This window comes from Botrytis deweyae (assembly GCF_014898535.1).
Source record: "Botrytis deweyae strain B1 chromosome Unknown BDEW_027, whole genome shotgun sequence".
Lineage (NCBI taxonomy): Eukaryota > Fungi > Ascomycota > Leotiomycetes > Helotiales > Sclerotiniaceae > Botrytis > Botrytis deweyae.
In genome coordinates, this window is record NW_024066234.1 from 380,366 (window position 1) to 403,235 (window position 22,870).

General features: G+C 43.5%; 4 protein-coding genes across 4 annotated transcripts; all 4 read left to right on the forward strand.

Annotated features, from left to right (window-relative positions):
• Nucleotides 1–15: 15 nt before the first annotated feature.
• EAE98_009357 (uncharacterized protein) lies at nucleotides 16–6,373 on the forward strand (the record flags this gene model as incomplete). Its single annotated transcript, XM_038956978.1, has 2 exons — nucleotides 16–477; nucleotides 530–6,373. 2 exons carry the CDS (start codon nucleotides 16–18, stop codon nucleotides 6,371–6,373), a joined length of 6,306 nt encoding a protein of 2,101 aa, XP_038806745.1.
• A 1,265-nt stretch (nucleotides 6,374–7,638) lies between these two features.
• On the forward strand, nucleotides 7,639–11,626 carry EAE98_009358 (uncharacterized protein; the record flags this gene model as incomplete). Its single annotated transcript, XM_038956979.1, has 2 exons — nucleotides 7,639–8,563; nucleotides 8,613–11,626. 2 exons carry the CDS (start codon nucleotides 7,639–7,641, stop codon nucleotides 11,624–11,626), a joined length of 3,939 nt encoding a protein of 1,312 aa, XP_038806746.1.
• Nucleotides 11,627–16,063: 4,437 nt separating this feature from the next.
• On the forward strand, nucleotides 16,064–18,598 carry EAE98_009359 (uncharacterized protein; the record flags this gene model as incomplete). Its single annotated transcript, XM_038956980.1, has 3 exons — nucleotides 16,064–16,685; nucleotides 17,039–17,328; nucleotides 17,378–18,598. The coding sequence occupies 3 exons, from the start codon at nucleotides 16,064–16,066 to the stop codon at nucleotides 18,596–18,598; spliced, it is 2,133 nt and encodes a 710-aa protein (XP_038806747.1).
• A 2,510-nt stretch (nucleotides 18,599–21,108) lies between these two features.
• Nucleotides 21,109–21,695, forward strand: EAE98_009360 (uncharacterized protein; the record flags this gene model as incomplete). Its single annotated transcript, XM_038956981.1, has 3 exons — nucleotides 21,109–21,232; nucleotides 21,305–21,409; nucleotides 21,491–21,695. 3 exons carry the CDS (start codon nucleotides 21,109–21,111, stop codon nucleotides 21,535–21,537), a joined length of 276 nt encoding a protein of 91 aa, XP_038806748.1. The 3' UTR covers nucleotides 21,538–21,695.
• Nucleotides 21,696–22,870: the final 1,175 nt, after the last annotated feature.

The window sequence follows — 22,870 nt, forward strand, 5'->3', positions numbered from 1 at the left end:
CTGGCTGTCGACAGGATGGGTTCTGTACATATTGATGATTTACAAAGTCAACATTCACCTGGAAATGGGTTTGTTGACTTATTACCTGGCCAGCCTGACAGCGAAGGCTTTAGAGCTTTCAATGTCAAGGGTCTTTCGTGTGATCAGGCCATTACTAGAACTGGCATGAGAGAAGAAATTTTACTTTTATCCTGGCTCATCGTGCTTTTAAGGCTACAGGACGAAGGTAGCCAGATATCTTATGACTGGGCGTACAAAACCCGAGAGGATAGTTTCGAGCATGAGCCCGTGAAGGGGTGCCTTTCGCTAGGCGAAGTGATGAAGACATCGCAAGATAATGTCCAGCAGGTTACTTCAGAAATTTCACAACATATCACGAAAGTTGTATCGAGACAGGATGCCACTATTTCAAGTCCTGTCTCGCTTTTACTGAGCACCAGTTCTTTATCCCAAACGTCTGAAGAGGCGATAGATGAAGTGAGCAAATAATCCGTTTATGTTACCAAGTCGCTAATGGTAGTGAGCAAAGGGTGTCCTCCACCTCGAATTACGTTTTACGAACGATCTTCTCGAAATCCGACCCCTATGGCACACCGAAACCATATTAGAATTTACAGTCACACACTTCGTCGAGAGTCTAGTCGACACCATCAAATTGTGCATTTCAACCCCCGATGCTTCGATCGAAGAATGTCTCCATCCAACGGCACGTGACCTGAACGAAATTTGGCGGTGGAATTACCAACTACCTCCAACATACAGCTCTTGTATGCAGGATATGATTTCTGAAAAAGCAAAAAAACTACCTACTAAAGTGGCAATTGATTCCTGGGATGGCAGTTTAACATATGCACAGATCGATCAATATTCCACTTTCCTGGCGTGCTCTCTCAGAGAAATGGGTGTCAAGCTACATGACGTCCTGCCTGTGTGTTTTGAGAAATCGAGATGGACAATAGTAGCTGTTCTTGCGGTGATGAAAGTTGGGGCAACTTTGTTGATGACTGACCCAACACTTCCGCTTGCGCGCCTTCAAAATATGGCTGAACAAGTAAATGCAAAATTGATAGTGACTTCTCGCGCCCAGTACGATTTCTCAAAACTGATCGTTCCAAATGGAAAGATTATGGTAGTAGAAGAGAACACATTTATGAATTCTTCAGATTCGCCTGCTAGTCCACCGCTAGAGGCCGTGCCACCATCTGCTTTAATGTACATAATTTTTACTTCTGGCAGCACGGGTACACCGAAAGGAGTCATGCTTTCACACGAGACTTACACAAGCAGTGCTGTTGCTCGAGCGAAAGCAGTTGGCTATACAGAGGAGTCGAGAGTTCTTGATTTCGCGGCTTACGCTTTCGATGTCAGCATTGACAGTATGCTACTGACTCTTGGAAATGGCGGATGTCTTTGTATCCCATCAGATGAAGATCGACTGAACGATATAAACGGAGTGATGCGGAAAATGCAGGTCAATTACGCAGGCTTGACCCCTTCAGTTGCTCGAATTTTGGACACGGATGTTATAAAATCGCTTCACGCCTTGGGTCTTGGAGGAGAGGCATCATCAGTGAGAGATGTCAATACTTGGGGTCAATATACGAGAATTGTAATAGGCTATGGCCCTTGCGAGTGTACCATCGGATGTACAATAAATAGCGACACAGCTACCGGTAGAAATTATGTTTCTATTGGAGAAGGAAATGGCGCTGCTATCTGGATTACTCACCCGGACAACCACGAACAGCTAATGCCTGTGGGTGCTGTAGGCGAATTACTTATCGAGGGGCCTATCGTAGGGCAAGGCTATTTGAACGATCCCGCGAAAACTGCTGCATCTTTCATCGAGAACCCGTCGTGGCTTGCTGCAGGCCACAGTGGGTATGCTGGTCGTCAAGGGCGTCTTTACAAGTCGGGAGATCTTGGAAAATACGATCCTGACGGCTCTGGAGGTATTCTGTTCGTTGGGAGGAAAGACACACAAGTCAAGTTACGTGGACAGCGTGTTGAGCTTGGTGAGATTGAAAGTCAATTGATGGCCAGACTACCATCGGAGATCAGCGCAATTTCTGAGGTGATCACACCCCAGGGACTTGGAGGACAGCCCACATTAGTCGCATTTATTGGGCCACAACAAAAGAAAGGACAAGAGGGTACTGAAATAACGTCAATTCAGCCTTCCGAAGAGTTAAGTCAAGCGCTGTCGAAAGCCACGTCAGAATTGACCAAGGTTTTGCCGCGATATATGATACCAACCGCATGTATACCAGTCAATTACATCCCCGTTTTAATCTCAAGCAAGATTGATCGTAAAAGACTGAGGCTGTTTGGTACCACGGTGGATTTGAGGGACGTGAACGAAGAAACGACTAAGGCCAGTACTCGAGATTTAACTGATCTTGAAAAGCGTTTGCGTCAGGCTTGGGGTCATATATTAAAGCTCGATGCAGAATCCATTCGAATCGATGACAACTTCTTTGCACTTGGTGGAGACTCTTTGGCGGCAATGAAACTCGTTACTGTTTGTAGGGAGGAAAGACTGGATCTTAGCGTCATCAATACTTTCGGCCACCCCACACTCTCAGCCATGGCCGAAGTCGTACATGTTTCTAGCTCGGAAGCAGAGACTGAAATTCCAGCATTTTCAATGATTTCTCAATCCGCCGAAAGTGCTTGCCTTGAAGCATCACAGGTCTGTGGGTCCGATCAGGCAGCTATTGAGAACATTTACCCATGTACACCCACGCAAGAGTCATTGTTTACATTTGCGCTTAAATCAACTGAAGTATACGTCGCTCAAAGAGTTACATGTATTCCATCCCATATCGAACTCGATGTCTGGAAGAAAGCATGGGAGAATGTTGTTGCGGCCATCCCCATTCTTCGCACTCGCGTAGCCCAGCTCCAAGAACCTGGCCTTCAGCAAGTAATACTCAAGGAAGGTATCTCCTGGAGAAGTTCAAGCAACCTAGAAAAATATCTTGAGTGTGATCGAAACGAAAGAATGGACCTCGGACACAGCTTAGCTCGATATGCTATTGTCAATCAGCCAGACGATGACAACCGATATATGGTCTGGACTATTCATCATGTAGTGTATGATGGATGGTCAGAGCCGTTGTTGTTGAAAGCAGTTAGCAACGCTTTGCAGGGCCAGAATATCGAAATCCAAGCATATATGAGCGACTTTGTCAAATATGTGCGTGATACAGATGAAGTGGCCATGCAAGAATTCTGGAGAAATGAATTGGATGACGCTGTTGGACCTCAGTTTCCACGATTGCCGTCTAGAGACTACTTACCAACTCCAGATGCGAATCTCGAGATCAACATAAGCCTTGACCGCAGCACTACATCCCCCTTTACAATGGCAACATTGATTCGTGGTGCGTGGGCGCTTGTTGCATCGCAGTATACTGGAAGCGAAGATGTGGTGTTTGGTGAGACTCTCGCAGGTCGGGACATCTCATTGAAGGGTGTCGAAAGTATTGTTGGCCCATTGATCGCAACAGTACCTGTTCGCATAAATGTCAGCCGATCAAGCTCCATTGAAGCTTATTTACAGAGTGTACAACAAAGCATGTTGCACCGCATACCATATCAGCATATGGGGATGCAAAACATTCGAAAAGTCAGCCAGGATGCTCAACATGCATGCGAGGCTGGCACAGGGTTGGTCATCAATTCAGAGCCGGAATACGTGGGCAGTGACCTCGGATTCAAGTCAGGAGATGTAGAGCACGAATCTCTTCATTTCAACCCTTATCCGCTGATGCTGGCCTGTGGAATTCGTAAAACCGGGTTCAGAATTTGCGCAAATTTTGATAGCAGCCTGATTGAGATTACCCAAATGGAACGAATGCTTGCACAATTGAAGGTGGCTTGTTCGCAATTGACTAAGGATCTGTCCAGGAGAATTGATGAGGTATCGTGTCTGCCAGAGGTGGAATTGAATCAAATCTGGCAGTGGAACCAAACTCCTCCATTGTCCTTGGACAAATCTTCGAAGAGGATCCGAGCAGACGCAAGTATCAAGCAAGGGTCGAGTTACCCCCCAGCGGTCGTCTCTTGGGTGTGCGATCCTCGAAACCCATCTCTACTTTCGCCTATCGGCTGTATTGGAGAGCTGTGGCTTGAAGGACCTTTTTCTTCGGACGAAGCTGTTGAATCTCCAGATTGGCTCGTAGCCGGAAGCTCTACATGTGGTGGTCGCACTGGCAGAGTGCAACCCACAGGCGATATGGTCCGCTTACTAGAGGACAAGAGCTTAGTATTTGTTGGTCGAAAAGAAAATGTCATGCCAGTTCAAGGACATGCAGTGGACATCACAGAACTCGAAGCCCACTTCGCCAAATACCTCCCACAAGCCGTACGTGCCGCCGCTGCCGTGTACCAACCATCGTCAGATGACTCTCAACAAACCTCAAAGCAAGAGCTACTGGTCTTCGTAGAACAACAACTATCTGACGAGGGAGATGTTGAAGTTATATCAGCCGAGCACGACCTAGTTTGCAACGCACCAGATTCACAAAATTTCCAGGCCACTATTTGTACTAAGATCTCTTTGAGTCTTGCTCTAGCACTCAAAAAGCTCGATAAATTTATCCAAGACTCTCTTCCTTCATACATGATGCCCTTTGCATACATCATCGTTGACAAGATACCAAAGGAAAGGAAGACTGTGGATCACAATTTGTTAAATCTACTAGCTTCGAACATTCCTCGATCTGTGCTCTCCGAGATTCGTCAAGGATTCAGAGAGGTCTGGTTAAATAACTCGGCGAAACAAAATTTGACAAATTCGGAAAGTGTTCTTCAGGCTGCATGGGCTAATGTACTTGGGATTCCTTCAGAGAAGATTGATGTTGATGACAACTTTTTCCGCCTGGGAGGTGATTCTGTTATGGCGATGAAACTAGTGTCAGGTCTTCGCATGCAAGGCCATGGCCTAACAGTGGCTGATATCTTCCAACACATGCGTCTTGGTGATGCTGCTAGAGTACTTAGGGTAGACCAAGCATCAGCTAACAAGGTTCAGCCTTACAAGCCATTCTCAACATTGAACAATTCAGACATTAAGACATTCTTGTCCGAAGTTGTCCGGCCAAAGCTCGCAAATCAAGATTGGACTATTCAAGATGTGTCTCCAGTGACTGACTCCCAAGCACTTGACATCAGAGGAACTATTCAATCATTGCGCACTTCCATACAATATACTATGTTGTACTTTGACGAAACAATTGATCGCCTGCAACTATTCCGTGCCTGCAAAGCTCTTATTCGAACTCATGCAATTCTACGCACTGTTTTCATTGAATACGAATCGAACTTCTTCCAAGTGGTTATTGATGAGTTAGATAACCCAGAAATTGATACGCTACGAGCCGAAAACATTGAACAATGCGCCGCCGAGCTTTGCACAAGGGACATCGAATCAGGCTTCCATCTAGGATCCTCCTTTCTTCGGTTACTACACGCCGAAGACAACAATGGTAAAGAATGCCTCATTATAGGCTTGTCTCACGCTCTTTACGATGGTGTTTCTTTGCCCATGCTACTTCGAGATTTGGAAGTTCTCTATAAAGGAGAAAAAGTTGTTGATTTTGAGCCTTTCTCGGCATACATGGCACGAATTTGTGATAAGAATATACAGACAACCGCCATGACCTACTGGCGCAATCTTCTAGATGGCTCATCATTATCCGTTTTGAATGGAAAGTCTATGGACCCTACAGACAAAGCAATCTTCCAGACAAAATCAGTCGATATCTCCCGACGCCCAGAAGAGATCACCACGGCAAACTTGCTTACTGCAGCATGGGCACTTGTCTTAGCACGTCGTCTTCAGAAGCCAGATGTGACATTTGGTAGCATTACTTCAGGGCGAAACATTGACCTGGCCGGCGCGGAGAATGTCGTAGGCCCATGTTATCAATTCACCCCCACACGTGTCTCGTTTGAGTCAGAGTGGACAGCTATGGACCTGTTGAGATTTGTCCAGAAGCAAAGTGCCGAGTCCGCAGCCCATGATTTCCTTGGATTTGATAAAATATCTAAACAGTGCACTCAATGGTCATCAGATTCGGAGGCACAATTCTTCGACTCCGTTGTTCATCATCAGGATTGGGATGATTTCGATACCATGCCTTTTGCTGGTAGAGAATGTAAAGTGGATATCTTAAATCCACACGGAGATGCGGCGACTCCTGTCAAAGCTGTAACTTTCGTCAAAGATGGGCAAATGCATGTTGGTGTAGTTGGAAGTGAAAAGGATACTGTGTTTGTGGATGCAGCTCTTAATGAGCTAGCTGCTGCTATTCAAGAGTTGGCTAGCAGCCGATCAGAGCTGTTACTTGATGGTCAAATATTTTAGTTTTTGAGTTAGTCATAGAAACTTACATCACTGAAGAAAATTCGACGGATATATGATTTTTTACATCGGAATTCAATATATGAGATATATGAGAAGCGAGTCCATCGTCTAATAGTATTATTTTGATATATATCATTTCAGAAGTCATCTGTACTCTTTAAAAGAAACGATTAGCCTGGAGCATCAGAATTCGAGACAAAAGTTTCGGACTAGAGATCTTGAGCAAATCAAATGCCTATATATTTCTACTACGTTGCTGCCCGAGTACCTTGGTATATTTGAGTTGTGCTACAACTACATAGAACGAACATTTTTAGACACCACATGTTAATAGTGTATATGACGTAATTTGTACGAGACTGTTATACAAAACTCTCATTTCGACACTGTAACGTACGCGTGTTCGGATACGGTGAACAGCAACTTAGCCACTCGATCAATTTAGATTTCTCCATCTAAACACCAACTTTACAAGCAAGGATTCATAGAGAATGTATTTATCCATAGTTTCCGGTTCGGATGCTGTTCGGGAACGAGACGCCTGCGCATCACCTCATTGTTCACATGTAATAGCAGCAGCACCTTTCAATTTCTACGGTGTATAACGAATAAACGTAAGTCTATGGGTCTTGAGTGGAGCGTCATGTATTCCCCTGTACTACCTGCTATACTAGGCGAATAGTCCGTACGTAACCTTACTAGAGAGCTGCACGACTAGTGACTAACCTTAACACAGCTAACTTGGCTGCGGACTCCTGGTTAGTGATAAATCAAGTGGAGTCGTCTTAACTACTAGTTGACTCCCCCCACCTTCCTAACCATTATCTAATCTGATGATCCGATGATCTGATAAAAAAAATTCAACATTTTTGGCTAGTATGGATCCCTAGGTACTTAGAATAAACATCTAAATTTTCAAAACCCATTCGAGCCACCGCAGAATTGCCAAGGAAGAGGGAATGCACCTGGATCTGTTCTCCAGTGTCTCCCCTTGCCCGACCCCTGTAAAAATGAGAATAAAATGAGAACTAATGGGTGAAAAAGTTTGACTGTTAATGTTGTCGGTACAAGTATAGGTATAGGTGGCATTTCAAACTTGCAATAATGACTCAATTTGTGTGGAGTGATGTCGGGCTAAATTTCATAGCAGAATTGTTATGCACCTTAATTTCTTCCCGTGTCTAACGATAAGATAAGACAAGCTCTATAATAGGCAGTCCAAGGTTGAAAGACTTTCCTTCCGACCTCAAGCAAAGTACTTCGCCATGGCCGAGAAAATTACGGCCTTCCCTCGCCTGCTTTTGGCTGGCAGTCCTTCTGCCGCTGATAAAGGCACTCTATTGCTGGGTGTGATATGTTCCATCGCAGCTGGTGTTCCCTTCCCACTGATTGGAGTTCTGTTTGGTCAACTCCTCGATGATTTCAATGCAGCTACATGTAGTGAATCTTCAAGCTCCTCTTCTGACGAAGATCAGAGTGAAATCAATAGCAAGATTCTGATCATCGTATATCTGGCTATTGCCCAGTTCGTGCTCATCTATCTGCACCTCTCATGCTGGAGTCTTCACGGCGCGCGATTGGCCCAAAGACTGCGCGAACGTTATCTGCAGAATTTGCTTCGACAGGAACCTTCATACTTCGACAATCTACCTCCCGGAGAAGTCGCCTCACGATTGAATAGCGATGTTCAGACTATTCGCTCGGGCACTTCAGAGAAAGTGGGCATAGTCCTCTCCAGTCTCTCGTTCTTCGTCACTGCTTATATTGTAGCCTTTATCAAGGACTGGGAACTTGCAGCAATGTTACTGTCCTTGATTCCGGCCTATTTCCTGATGTCATTCATTGGGACTTATTATATCGAGAAATACTCTGGACTTATGTCGGACCATGCAGCTACCGCCGCGTCGATTGCTTCGGAAGCTCTTTCTAACATCGTTGTGGTGCAAGCTTTCGGTGGCAATACCCGGTTGGAGAACAAATTCTCTACTGCTCTTAAAGCTTCGAGAACTGAAGGTTTGAAGAAGGCAACCGCGATTGGTATACAATCCGGATTCTTGTATTTCATTGCTTATTCTGCGAACGGCCTTGCATTTTGGCAAGGAAGTAAAAGCATCGCGGATTCTGTGCGCAACAACACTGCAGGTGTCACTGTGGGTGCTACGTTTACCGTCATTTTTATCCTGGTTGAAGGTAAGTTGGACTCGAATTTCACCGCAGGGTTGCACTAACACGATAACAGCTACCTTGCTTTTGAGTCAAGTCGCACCGTTTCTCCATCTTTTCATTGCAGCTATCGCCTCGTACAAGAAGCTACGTTCGGATATAGATCGACAACCACTCATCGATGGCACAACCGATTCGGGTCTTCGACTTCCACAGGCAGGCGGTTTCGAGTTCAAGGATGTTTCTTTCACCTATCCTTCCAGGCCCGAGATTACAGTCCTAAATAATATCACTCTATCCATCCCTGCCAATAAGAACACGGCCATTGTCGGTCTCTCGGGAAGTGGAAAATCGACTATCGCGGGTTTGGTCACGAGATTGTACGATCCTACGCATGGACAGATTCTTTTTGACGGCCACGATATTCGTGAGTGTAATACTCGTGATTTGAGAGGGTTCCTCAGTTTGGTACAACAGGAGCCATCTCTCCTTGATCGTTCCCTCTTGGAAAATATCGCACATGGTTTGATCAACTCTAGCAATCCCAATCATGCGCATTTGAAGACAGCACTCAATAGTTCTGAGCTTTCAGATTTAGCAAGCGAAGTCAGGGAGGGTAAGGATCTCATGGCTACTGTCGCATCAAGGTCTCCGGAAATAATCGAAATTGTCAACTTGGTTCGTAAAGCTGCAGAGCTTGCAGATGCAGACTCTTTCATTACTGCCTTGCAACACGGATATGGAACGACTGTGGGATCCAGTGGACGACTGATCAGTGGTGGTCAGAAGCAAAGAGTAGCCCTTGCAAGAGCTCTTGTTAAGGATCCCGCTGTGCTTATTTTGGATGAGGCAACGGCATCTTTGGATTCAAGAAGTGAACAACGTATTCAACAAGCCATCAACAAGATTGCGAGTGGCAGAACTATGATCACCATTGCTCATCGTCTTTCAACAATCACTACTGCGGATAATATCATCGTCATGCACAAAGGTGTCATCGCGGAGCAGGGAAATCATTCAGAATTGATGGCTAAGAACGGTGCATATGCCGACCTCGTCAAATTACAAGGCCTTGGATCAACATCTGGTAAAAATGAAAGAGCTAGCATAGACAGCGTTAGCAAATCTGTAGCCACCACATCTACTGCCGTGGATATTGAAAAGAGCAGCGTCATAAGCACCCCTGTTGGTGATGGAGAAGAATCCGAGCTCTCGGCCAAAAAGGAAACAGCTGGCGATATCTCAGAAGAAGACCAAGAGCCTGAAACTCCCAAGAAGTCTATATGGGCTCTCATGAAAGGTTATGCTCCAGCATTGCGACCTCACTTCCTTACGATTTTCATCGCTCTTGTTGCCTCTATTGTTGTTGGTGGAGCTTTCTCCGGCGAAGCTGTAATTTTCGGAAACACCGTCGGAAGTTTGAACCCGTGCAAGAGTGCCAGCTATATTGATGCTCACGGAAACTTTTATGGACTTCTATTTTTCATCCTTGCTATCATCGAGTTTTTCGGAAATTTGGTCAGTTGGGCAGGATTCGGCTGGATCTCCGAAAAAATTGTTTTCAACGTGCGAGTCTTGTCATTTAGATCATTGTTCGAACAAGATCTCCAATGGCATCAATCTGAAGGTCGCACGCCAGCGGTACTCCTCTCATACATTACCAGGGATGGTAATGCTTTGGCTGGACTGAGCGGCTCCGTCATTGGCACATTGTTCTCCATTACCGTCAATCTTATTGCTGCCATCGTTTTGACCCACATCATCGCTTGGAAAATAGCATTGGTCTGTTTGGCTTTGGTACCACTTCTTCTTGGAGCTGGTCTTATGGAACTCAGAGTCCTTGGCCAATTCGAAGACAAACACGAAAATGCATACACCCAATCTGTTGATATTGGTGTAGAAGCCATCACCTCAATCAAGATCATTGCATCTCTTTCCCTTGAGGAAGAGACATTGGCTACCTACCGAAGATCTTTGAAGGGGCCTCGCACAGAAACTTTCAAAGTTAGTGTTCTAGCCAGTCTCTGGCAGGCAACTACCTACTTCCTTGGAAACCTTGTCAATGCACTAGCATACTGGTGGGGTGCCAAACAGATTTTAGCAGGAACGTATACACAAACCCAATTTTTAATTGTAGTTTTCTCCCTTCTTGTGAGCGCACTACTCTGGAGTCAAATGTTCGCCCTCGCACCCGAACTTTCTAATGCTCGAGCCGCTATGGCAAGAATCTTGAGTCTCATCGAAATAGGATCAGACAAGATGCGAGGAAACGTGGAGGATCTTCCTTCCAAAGACATTGAAGCCATGGCCGAAACCAAATCCGCCGCTCCGTCGTCCAATCAAGGAGCTTCCAGCGTTCAGCTCCGTGATGTCCATTTTTCATACCCTGCCAGACCAGATATGCAAGTTTTGAACGGCTTGAACATCGATATTCAACCTGGAAAGTTTTGTGCCCTGGTCGGACCATCTGGTGCTGGCAAATCGACAATTATTTCATTGGTCGAACGATTGTACACACCACAATCTGGATCCATCATTATTGACGGCGTCGATGTGACCAAACACCGAGATGTTGCCTTCCGAGACTCCATTTCCTTGGTACCTCAAGAAAGTGTTCTCTTCGAAGGAACAGTCGAGTTCAACATTGGGTTCGGTGCCAGACCTGGCCACGAAGTCACCATGGACGAGATCATCGCCGCGTGTAAACTTGCCAATATCCACGATACCATCGCAGCCCTACCAGATGGATATCAAACCCTCTGCGGAACAAACGGGAATCAATTCTCAGGAGGACAGAAACAGAGATTATCCATCGCTCGTGCGCTCGTTCGAAAACCCAAATTGTTGATTCTCGACGAATCCACTAGTGCTTTAGATGCCGAGTCGGAAAAGCTCTTGCAAGACGGATTGGAGAAGGCTGCGAGGGGAATCACAGTTATCGCTATTGCTCATCGTCTACGTACGATTAGAAAAGCTGATGTCATTTTCTTGGTGGATGCAGGAAGATGTACGGATCAGGGATCGCATGAAGAGTTGTTGGAGAGGTCGGAAAGTTATAGGGCGAATGTCATGCATCAAACAGTAGTATAGAAAAAATGTTTCTGGGGGCGTAGAACTCGTATATATCCTGGGTATTTCTTTAACCACCTATAGAATTTAATAATATCAAACTCAAGTTGGTGTCCATTTTGCTTTTTCTTTTGACTATTTACAGTACCCAGCCGCTGGTCGACGGAACCTAAAACCCCTGCGACTTCCCGTCATCACCGCAGCGTTCATCGCAGAAACTGACTGCATCAACCCGATATACACTATATTAACATTTCTATGAACAATAGACTATGTGGTTGAGAATTGTATCTAAGCAAATAGTTAACAGTCTGATAATTTAGATAAATATGTTTTAGTAGTAGCCATGGATTAGATATGGTCACACATAGCCCTTCGCGATACTTGTCTCGCCTGCATATGTTGTGAAAGAGGGCAATGGGTGTATAACGAAAAACGAGCTTTAATGCAATTTGCCAAGAGCTACTCACTCAATAGGGTATCGAATTAATTGCATATATATCCTATTTAATTTCTCAGGTGAGTGTGAAGATTACAACGCAACAATGAACAAGTGTTAGTCTGTATGAATTACTGCCAATCGGAAACCGCCCAAAGCAGGGGCTTGGGCATGCTGAACAAGATCAGATGACAATTCGGAACATGTATCCTGCAATTGTCTCGGTTTGGAAAGCGGCTGTAGGTTAAGCCTGATGCGACCGTATCTTTGCCCTGGATCGGTTCGGCATGTAAGCCTGAGACGGGATCACAGTACTTTGTTTTCTCAAATTCTTCATCCACAAATGAGTGTTCTAGGTCCTAGGGCTGAAACGAAAATCTAGAAATAAGTAAAAGTGTGTGATACCATAGGGGTAGGTCATACGACGCGCCCCAAAAAGAAGTAATTAAGATTGTATCGCAAGCATGTATACTTCAAGCGACAGTGTACAAATCTGTAGCGGGCTTAAGCCCATCATTCGGGCTAGATCATTCAAAGCTTATGAAAAGATAAATTATGTACCACGCGAGGCTGACCGTTGACATGTTGATATGCAGCGCGGCTCAAAATTCTCTCACAAACAACGCAGAAAAATGAGTGAGACTTGACGAAAAGGAAAAGAGACTTCGATACACCACATTACTAAAAATGGCTCACACAGCACAGTATGAGAAGGCGAGGCCTCGAGTGCCTCTCTTGCCCTACCAACAACCGAGATCTCGAGAGTATCTACCTTGCCTTGCCCGAGTTCTCGGATCTTGAGTAACTAGATCCGAAGTCCTACTCCGAGATTGTGGGACAATCGGGAACTTTCAGCGGAAATATATCACACGTGATGAGTACAAGACTTCGATGCATGAAGACGAACTACTTGTCATGTACCTTAGTATCCTATCATGGGTCAACACTTAGATCTATGATCTCTCGAAAGCATGGAAGGATATGTCGTATTGCTTTGCTTCAAATATAGCTTCGATACTGGAGGAAGCGAAAGCGAAGAAGTCAAAATCGAGGGGAATGCATAAGGAAAAGAGTACATGTCCTGAATTAATCCCCATGTTTTCCCCACACCGCTTCTTCCACAACGGGTGTTTGCAGTAATGACGCTTTCAATCCATTTATTCTTTTGATAATCCGACAAGCTTCATATGATGTACCGACCGACAACCCCAGAATCGCTTCATGCGGGAAGCCGTTTGTAAGTATCAGTTTATGTAGGTTCAGAGCCGGGAAAAATAATCTATCATTTTTCTTTCCATCGATCAATACCGAGAAATAACAACAGAACGGAACGCATGAATAAGCATTGATAATTGCTTTTTAGAAATAACCTGTACTTTAATAAGTATTTATAATGCCTACTTCGTCTTCTGAGACAAATTGGACAATGTGATTTGTGATTAAAAGCATGCTTCGTGGCTGAAATTCAAAAGGCACCCCCCCTCTTGTCCAACCAGGCCATCTGCAAACTCTTGCAGATGACTTTCTCGAAAAAGAAAAGACAGCAAATGACCGGAGGTGCCCTCAATCCTATCACAAACATCACGAAATGCGGGATTCAGAGGAATTTTTTTACATGAGCAATCAACTCTCCCTCCTATAGACTTCGCTTGGAGGGGTAGAACCAAAAGATGCGTTTCTACAACGTAATTGCTAACAAGAGTTACGTATACTCGTAGTATGATGAAAGTTTTTCTTATGTACGAGTACAACAGATTCAATCATCCCCGTTCATCCACCTTGCTCTAGTGCATTGGTGATACGACAACAGGTGCTGCACGACACGTTCGCAACTCCGAGAGCTGGGGTTGCCGTCCCATCATTTTTTCTACAGCTGCAGGCATCTCTTTGAACCCGGCTCGCTCTAAGAATCGTTCACGAATTAATGCAGGAATTTCCGTATACGATTATACCGCATACCGCATATCGTGCAGCTGCAACGCACACTATCGGGGAAATGAGAAGATAGGGATCTTTTTATTTCTTTTCATGGGTGAAGGGGGAAAAGCGGATGGGAGAATGCGCGGAAGAAAGGCAGAGATTTAACAGCTAATAACGAATAACGAATAACGGACAACGAAACACCAACAAAATAAAACCCCTTTCCCAAGACGTGTGTGTGTGCTCGATATTCCGGGGCTCACCCAGACGGTATAATAGTTTATGAGACATACGATACGCTTAGAGAGAGACCGATAGCTACACTAACAAGACATTGGATAACGGCACCGAAGCACGATATAAAAATACGCCATTCTCTTTCGCTGATCGCTATATTCCTCCGGTCGGGGGAGGTGGTGTGGACAACAGTCTGTTGTAGGAGCTTGGTATAATGTATATGATGTATCCAAACCCATCCACATTCGGATCCAATATCTAACACCATTTGGAAAAGAGTCTAGGAAACTTTGAGAACAGAAATGCATACATGAGAAAGATTTTTTGAAAGGAAAAGAGAAGCAAAGAACAAAACTATAAAGTTCGTGACTGCAGATGTGCATCTATGTACCCAGGATGCGTGAGTGATGTGTTTCTATTATTGTCTGTATGGACTTCATTCGCATTTTCCTTCCTTGTCCTTCGAATTCAATCACCATCTCGCATACATCTTCATACATTATCTGTCGTAATAGCAGCAACACTTCCGGGTCAGACTGACATGCATTTGGTAAGGTTTTCCAAGCAAATGCGAAGACGCGGTTCTCATTGGAGCTGAATCCTTTGCATTGACTGATGTACAGGTACAGATACAGATCTCAGTATTGGATATGATCTCCCGCTCCGAATCATGCTTTGGGGGTTAAGGGGGGGGAATGCTTTGCCAAACAAAGAAGTCTTTTTTTCTTGTGTCCAGCCATCGAGCCGTCTTATTTTTTTGATACATTGACTACCTTGTTGTATCGGCTTGTTCTTTTCCCCTCTTGCTTTGACCATTCGGAAGAAAGGATACATGATATCTCTCACTCATTTTCTTGGCTGGCATGAGAGAAGATAATTATATTTATTAAGATAATAAATATTAGTGAAAACATTTTCATGAAAAGATTCGGACTGAGACTGAGAGAGAAAAAGGGGGGAGAGGAGAAGGGATTTATTAAAAAAAAGTAATCATAGAATGAGTTGAATCATTGAGTTGAATGATTCACTTGTTCACTTGTTCACTTATTCACTTATTCCTCACCTGCTCACTCATGATCATCAAGGTCAACTCATTCCTGATGCAAATGATGACTACTACCGAGGACTCTCACCAATCCCCACGCTATTACGATATCGGAAACTAATAATTCAGATAACAACCCCACCTCGACCACCATTACCCATTACCACCACCCGCTTACCTCCTCCATACATTCATTATACATTATTTTTCCCCCATCTCATGTCTCATACTTTCCCATTGTGCATTTGTGGATTTGTGGACTTCTTCCGTTGAAGACCGCATGTCACCACATCACCATATCATCATATCATCATATCACCATTACACCATTACACCATTCCCTCGATTCGTTCCAATTCAATTACCCTTTTGACGACACCACCACCACCACCACTCCTAATATCATCATTATTAGAAGAGACCACACCACTTCAACGAACAAGACGCCACCACATCCCGCATCTCATATCGCACTTGCTACTTACTATTCTACGCCCAATCCTGTAAGATTCATTCCAATCTCATCATAAGTTACAACACACATACACCTTTTCGATAGGCCGAGGCCGCCCATGCTAGTAACACTAAATCGCACATTGCATCGCGCATCTTGTACGGCTTAAAGATCCCAAATCTGTCATTGTCATTCAACCGGTACCCTAATTTACTACAATTACTTATTCTTCTTGCTTGTGCTCAGGTTCTCACGCCAATCCACATCACCCTCTTACTCTGGCTACGAAATATTCCTCCGCGAGATCGACTTTTCTATCTATGAAAACTGGTAATCGAGTGTAGTAAAGACGACGACGGCGCAATGCTTTCAACTCCACTGACTCCTCCTTATGGAGATTCGACAGATAATATCGAGAATGGCTCGTCCAATGGCCGCATGTTGACGGGCGGATCGAACTCTTCCTATACAAATCAATCATTTGCGCTTGCAACTCCGACGAGTAATTCGAGTATGATGTTCAACGAATCTAGCGAAGAATATACACCAGGGGGTCGCTCCTTCTCCGAGGATATGATGGAAGAATCCGATCAGGATATGTCTGATGGAGGAGCGCCCTTGACAACAATGCCATCGCATGCAGAAGAACCCACCACTGATATGGATCCAGGAGATTCTGAAAATATATACAATAATGATCCGGTAGCACTACACAATGACTCTCAGTACCAATCCTCGGCCAACCCATTCTATACTCAAAGTTTCTTGGAAGAATTTGATGTGCCATCGGAACTAGGAGGTAGCTTATACCCATACGGGGCCTATGTTCCTTTACCTTTACCTGAAGCCATTGACACCACCGATTTGCCAGCTGTCATGTCAGAGGTTTCGCAACAACTACAACACATTCAGGATGGGCAAGAGCATGGAGATTCTGAATCGGCCCCAGATGAACATCATGATATGTTCATAAATCACAATCAGAGTACACCCCCTGCTTCATATGTTCAAAATTCCCTTGTGCAAGATTCTCTTTTTGAAGAAGATAAAAGTTTGATAACGTGGTATGACCTCTCAGCTTGAGGGGCGCTTTTCACGTTAGCTGCGTTACTAGAAGAAGACAAGGATTCTTTTGATCAGGGTATTGGCCATGTCGCTCCCCATCAAGTTGATCAGGATGTTGACTATGTCGTTCCCAATGAAATTGATCAGGAAGTTGACCATGTCGCTCCCATGAAGTTGATCGTGGTGTTGACCATGTCACTCCCCATGAAACTGATCTTGACATCAACCATGATGCTCACAATATTGATGAGACTGATGCTAACCAAGCTGAAGTTGACAGCCAATCTAATATGAACTTCGGCGTCTTTCTTGGCGACTGGGCAACATCTTTTGCTCGCAGAGGCACAAACAATTCGAAGCCTTCACAGGCCGCTATCACTGCTCATATACTTGCCGATGATTTTGAGCCAATGCGGAGATGCGACCTTCAAGGGGAGGAATGTGACATTCAGAGAATTGATTGGACAGACTTGGGGGTCACACGATTGGAGGCTAGACAAAGACGTCGGGCCACTTACAAAAACTATACCAACCTTGTATACCCCAATCGTCCACAGCTCAATGTGAGTTTACTCGTACTTATGGATTAGTTGTTGATCTGACCAGATTTAGCCCCGGCAACTACATGGCACAAGACTTAGAAATGTTGATAATTATTTCAAATTCCGCCAAATGGATTTTCAACACGACGTCCACATTCGACACTTTCAATTGCGCAACTTAATTACCTGCCCCTCACAAAATTGTGTAATATACGCCGCAAAGACGAAGGTGTTGTATTATGACCCTACCTTTGAATCGACTCCTCGCGTGTTAATGGATCTTGGCAATCCAAGGACGCAGTCATATCATTCTTCCTTGAATGGGTGTCAAGTTTCCACTCTCACTAGTGGCCACGAGATCGTTGTTGCAGGTGGATTTGAGGGGCAATACGCATTGATTAGCACTAGGGTTCAAAAGGATGCGAAACATACTGAAGGCGTGATTACAGAGCACCCAAATGATATCACAAATCATGCCCAAGTTCATCTGTCAAGGTCTTCCTCGCCTCTGATTACCTTTGCATCAAACGACTCTGGCATTAGGACTCTCGACGTCACAACCAACAAGTTTATTTCGGAGCATATGTATGATCATGCTATGAACTGCACAGCTGTATCACCCGATCGACGTCTACGTGTACTGGTCGGTGACACTCGAAAGGTTATGATCTGCAATTCCGAAACAGGGCAAACTTTACAAGAGCTTGAGGGTCATCTTGACTTTGGCTTCGCGTGTGATTGGTCTGAAGATGGATGGACGGTAGCGACTGGAAATCAAGACATGCAAGTTAAGATTTGGGATGCTCGCTATTGGAATCGACCTGTAGTGAGTATTGCTGCAGATATGGCTGGTGTCAGGAAACTCAAGTTTTCTCCTTTGGGCTCTGGTAGGCCAATTCTGGTCGCAGCGGAACCAGCAGACTATGTCAACATCATAAATGCCGAAACGTTCGATAGTAAACAGACTCTCAGCTTCTTCGGAGAGGTTGGAGGCTTCGACTTTACTAACGATGGCCAAGAGCTGGTTGTTGCAAATTGCGACACCTTGAGGGGTGGGATAATCGAATATGAACGTTGCGATTTTGCTACCGAAGGTCTGTGTGGGAAGGATGAGCAACTGAGAAATATGATGGAAGATGACGAAAGTAGATATATGATGGCTGGGAGGAAGCGGAATTATGGCACCAGTCATCTGGCTGAAGAACTTCTAGAGGAGTCACCAGCCCTTCGAGGTACTACGAAGCGCCGAGAAAGAAGAGCAGCTCTTCTAACCAACTTGGGATCATTCTAAGTATTCCTATACACAGACGCATTTCGATTACGGAATACCATCTACATTGTTGAGAGTTATATTAAATGGGCCCAGAATAACGCCTCAAGTATTTATAATTTGTTGGCTGGTCATTCAATCCCTCTATATACTCCGGTACCTACATTTAAATATATACAATCCGCTACTGGTGGCTGCTCAGATACAAGTCAACGGCACTCTTTTTTCCTTTGTTGGTATTTTATTTCAACTATTCGGCATTATTTGGAGTCACGAATTCATCATCATCATCTTTGGTGATTTGGCATATGGGATGAATAAATGGCATTCCAGGAAGGACTGCATTGGCATGAAATAAGGAATACCATTTGGGGACAAATTCAAATCTTCTAAATTAGCGATGGAGTTTTGGGGCCGGGCTTAATTCCCGTATTTTTTTTCTTCTTGGCGAATTTTTTTGGTTTGGTAGGAAGGATTTGGTATGGATCTCAAGGGATGAGATGGAACATGGAGAAGGAATCCGAATGTGTAGGGAGCATTATAAGTTTGTCTATATTTTACTTCACTTCGATTTGTGGCATTTTTGCGCCAGTTGTTAGGCATTTTTTAATTCGTTCTACTCGGGGGGAAAAAGATTCAATATGGGCTGGGATTTGATTTGAGATGTGTGAATGAGATTGTGGATCTTGTCAATAGGTAGGGCCTGGACATTGTGAAGTGGATGGATTATTTAAAGGGGTTTTGTGGTGTGAAGCGGATGAAACGGAATGGCATAGAACTATTCTGGTTTTCATCGGCACATCTGTCTCCAGTTTAGCATGGAACGGTACATAGGAACTTCAGCAGCCTGAATGAATATACAAAAGTTATTGAGAATTAATGGATATCTTACCGTGTTTCTTGAGCAGATTTATGTCTTGATATCTTGATTTGGGTGTTATCTGTTGAGGGGATAGATGGTCTTCCTGTGTTTTGGTTGTGTGGCGAGGGGTTTTGGGGATTTATATATGTATTTATATGGGTTTCTCTTTTGTGTTTCTCCAGGAGGTAGTACTTGGTATGCTAGTACATAACCTTACTATCGGGGCATAAAGAATCATGCGGGCGGCGGGCGCTAAGCTTTGAGTTTTGTTTTAGTATAGTTTTTGTTGGTAATTCTGGTGATAAAATATCGAATCTAAATCTCGCATTCCTCCGAAAGCTTTCAGACTTATTATTGTATATTAAACTTTATTAAGCAAGTGGAATGAATACATACGCAGTACGGCGATTGGTCGCATCGCACTTGTATACAAACTCATCGCCACCATTTATTTCAATCTTATTCTGCTTCAGCCTTCTGCTCGCGAACGATATATGGAATTGGGATTTGATAAAGTAGGCGCGATATATACGTACAGAATCTACCGAATGATCATTCAACTCAGCGTCTTTAACGAACGGTGCAAAATACGAGGGTGAGGGGACGTGAGAGCGGGTAAGAGCTTGGCGTCCGGTCTCCCTGGTAGGTTATGCACCGCGGCTAATACTTTAATTTAAGCTTATTACCTACTTCATGGTTGGTAGGGCTTACTCTTTCGAATGTGGGTTTTTTATGGGGCTTTGCCTGGTAGTGAGTGGTACGGTCGGTCACCTTTGGGTTTGGGGAGTGGAGAGCAAGCGCTTGTGAGGATAGGGGAGTTGTGTGACTTGGTGTATAAGCTTAAGCTTAAGCTTGAGGGGGAGTGGAGTGGGTGGGTGGGTGATTGCGCGTGAGAATCGAAGACGAAGATGGGGGATCGCGGGATCGTGGGTTGGGTTCGGCGCTTAGGATGGAAGGTTGGAATGGAAGGTTGGAAGGCTGTGGATTTTTTTGATTTTTTTTTGGATTTATTGTTTATTTGCGCGTGAGAGTTATGCTGTTGTATCGGTTGTGTGATTCTAGATCTATTGTTTTCTGATGATTTAAATGTGGAGTCTTTTTGGTGTACTTGGAGTGGTGAGTTGGAAATCCATGTTGAGTGTTGGAAAAATCTCGAGTTTAGCAACTCCGTGAAAATCTTGGGTCGTAGCTGTTTATCCTCCTGTGTATCCTCTATCGAGGCTGTTTCATTGTATATTCCCATTTTAGAGATACAACATAATCCTTCTCTGTCTAGTCGTCGCCCCCAAAGTTGGGCGAAGCAGCGAAGCGTCAAAGCGACGAGATGTCCAAAGGAATATGACCACCTCGGCGTATTACACGATGTATAATGCCAAGCGAGCAAAGTAATTCTGTACGAGAAATCTTGAGCAGCATGACAAAATTTTCTGTCAAGAAATGTACGTCAAAGAAAGCCAAGTGTAAAACAGCCTCTGGATAGTTTTTACATGAAGATTGATCCTCAGATTGATGGTGAATAGAGAGATCAAAATCTATATAAACGCAGTTTCCGTCACGCATTATAAATTTCTCTTCGTCACACAATCATACAATCATTCAATCATCTCATTCAACCACACAATCAACTCAATCACCTCAATCTAAACCATCCAACAAATCCACCGCAATCATGCAATTCACTACCATTATCATTTCCTCCATCCTCGCTCTTGCTACCAACGTCAACGCTTGGTCCCAGGATCACAGTACTCAAGTCTGGACTGCAAACAACAACTACACGACCATCCGAGGCTGTAAGTGTTCCCATACCCATCTTATCCAATCCGATGGTGTCAGTTGGATATTCAATTAACTCTACTTCTTAGCCGTTGTCCACGAAGCTTGCACCGAGATGAACACGGAGAATATTCATGCTGACGGAGCGGATTGTGCTTACTGGACTAATGGTGTAGGGGGCATTTTGAACGGAAGTATGTATTTTGTTCTTCTTTTTTTGTTTCAGAATGAGAATGAGTCGGATATCATGGATGCGTACTAACACAATGATATAGAGTGCAGCTATCAAGGAAACTCGGTTCTGTGCATCAGTGGTTGTTAGAGGATGGGAGCAGATGCGCTGTCGGTGATAGACTTGTGATCAGGGTTTGCGGGGCTTTTCGCCCTTTAGATGTTTCGTTCTCTTCGGTTCCGTGTCTGTTTTTGTAGATCTCGTTTCGGTATATAGTTCAATAGAATAGAGTGGCCACTCGTTCCTTGGATCCATCGTTTTGGGTTTATGTGTTTATGTGTTTTTGTGATTCTTTTCTTCTTCTTCGTGAGGTTGATCGTTATGTTTTTCTTGTGTTGTAGTGTACTCGTGAAGTTGCTCTGTACTTTGAAGTTATCACATTCGACTTGTTATAGTTTTGTATTCATGAGTTTATTAATATCCATAACCATTCTAGTCGTGCTTTGGCTCGACTACTTTTAGCTCGCTTCTATTGCTAGTATATATTTTCCTCTCATTGTCTTCTGCAATTCCATAATTCTTGACTCCGAGTAGGTGATTCATTCAATAAGTATTACAGTTCTAGCTTCTGGAATAAGCGTTAAGAACCTACAACTTATGAAAGTGTGAAAGTATTTAGGGGGGGGTTAAGACGCGAATTTTTAGCCGATATATTCACTAGCCAGAAACTTTCGAATGCCACGGTGATTAACAGGGTTACTCTTCTCTTAATTGATGTGATCTATGCTGAATTTTGCCACCAAAGAAACTAATGCATATCCAGACCACGATCTCTTTCGCAATCTACAAAGCGATGATAGTTTACAGATAAATTGAATCAATTCTGATATACATTCTTTCTTCCAGGTCTTGCATGTTTCAATCGTTCTCGGAATTTGAACAATTCTATTATACAATAGAGCTTCAGATCGAAAGATCTCATATCATTGAACTACAGCTTGTTAGATTAATATACTCAATTTAATAACGTATTTCTAAAACCTTAAATTTCAATGCTTTATTAAAAACATTTACATATTAGATTTTCCAATTTTAATTTATAATATTTTTATTAATTATAATTCAATTTAATTGAAAACTTAATTAAATAATAAAAAATATTGAATTATATTATTTATATAATTTTTTGATTATTTCAAATCGTTATTAATCGAATTAGAACTTTCGAAACAAAAGTTTGAAAATAGCTTAAAAATATATTAATTTTCAATTTCAAAATCGAATTTATAATTATTTCTTTAATATATTTATAAGACTATACATCGATTCCTTTAATTAAAATATTAATTATTTTAAAGAGTTTATTTAATTTAAAGATATATTAATAAATCCAGAAGTATTAATTGAAGTTGAATCTCATTTTAATAAAATTGATGAGGTACAAACTTTCGCTTCTTTTTTTTGGAAATGAATTATTAAATCG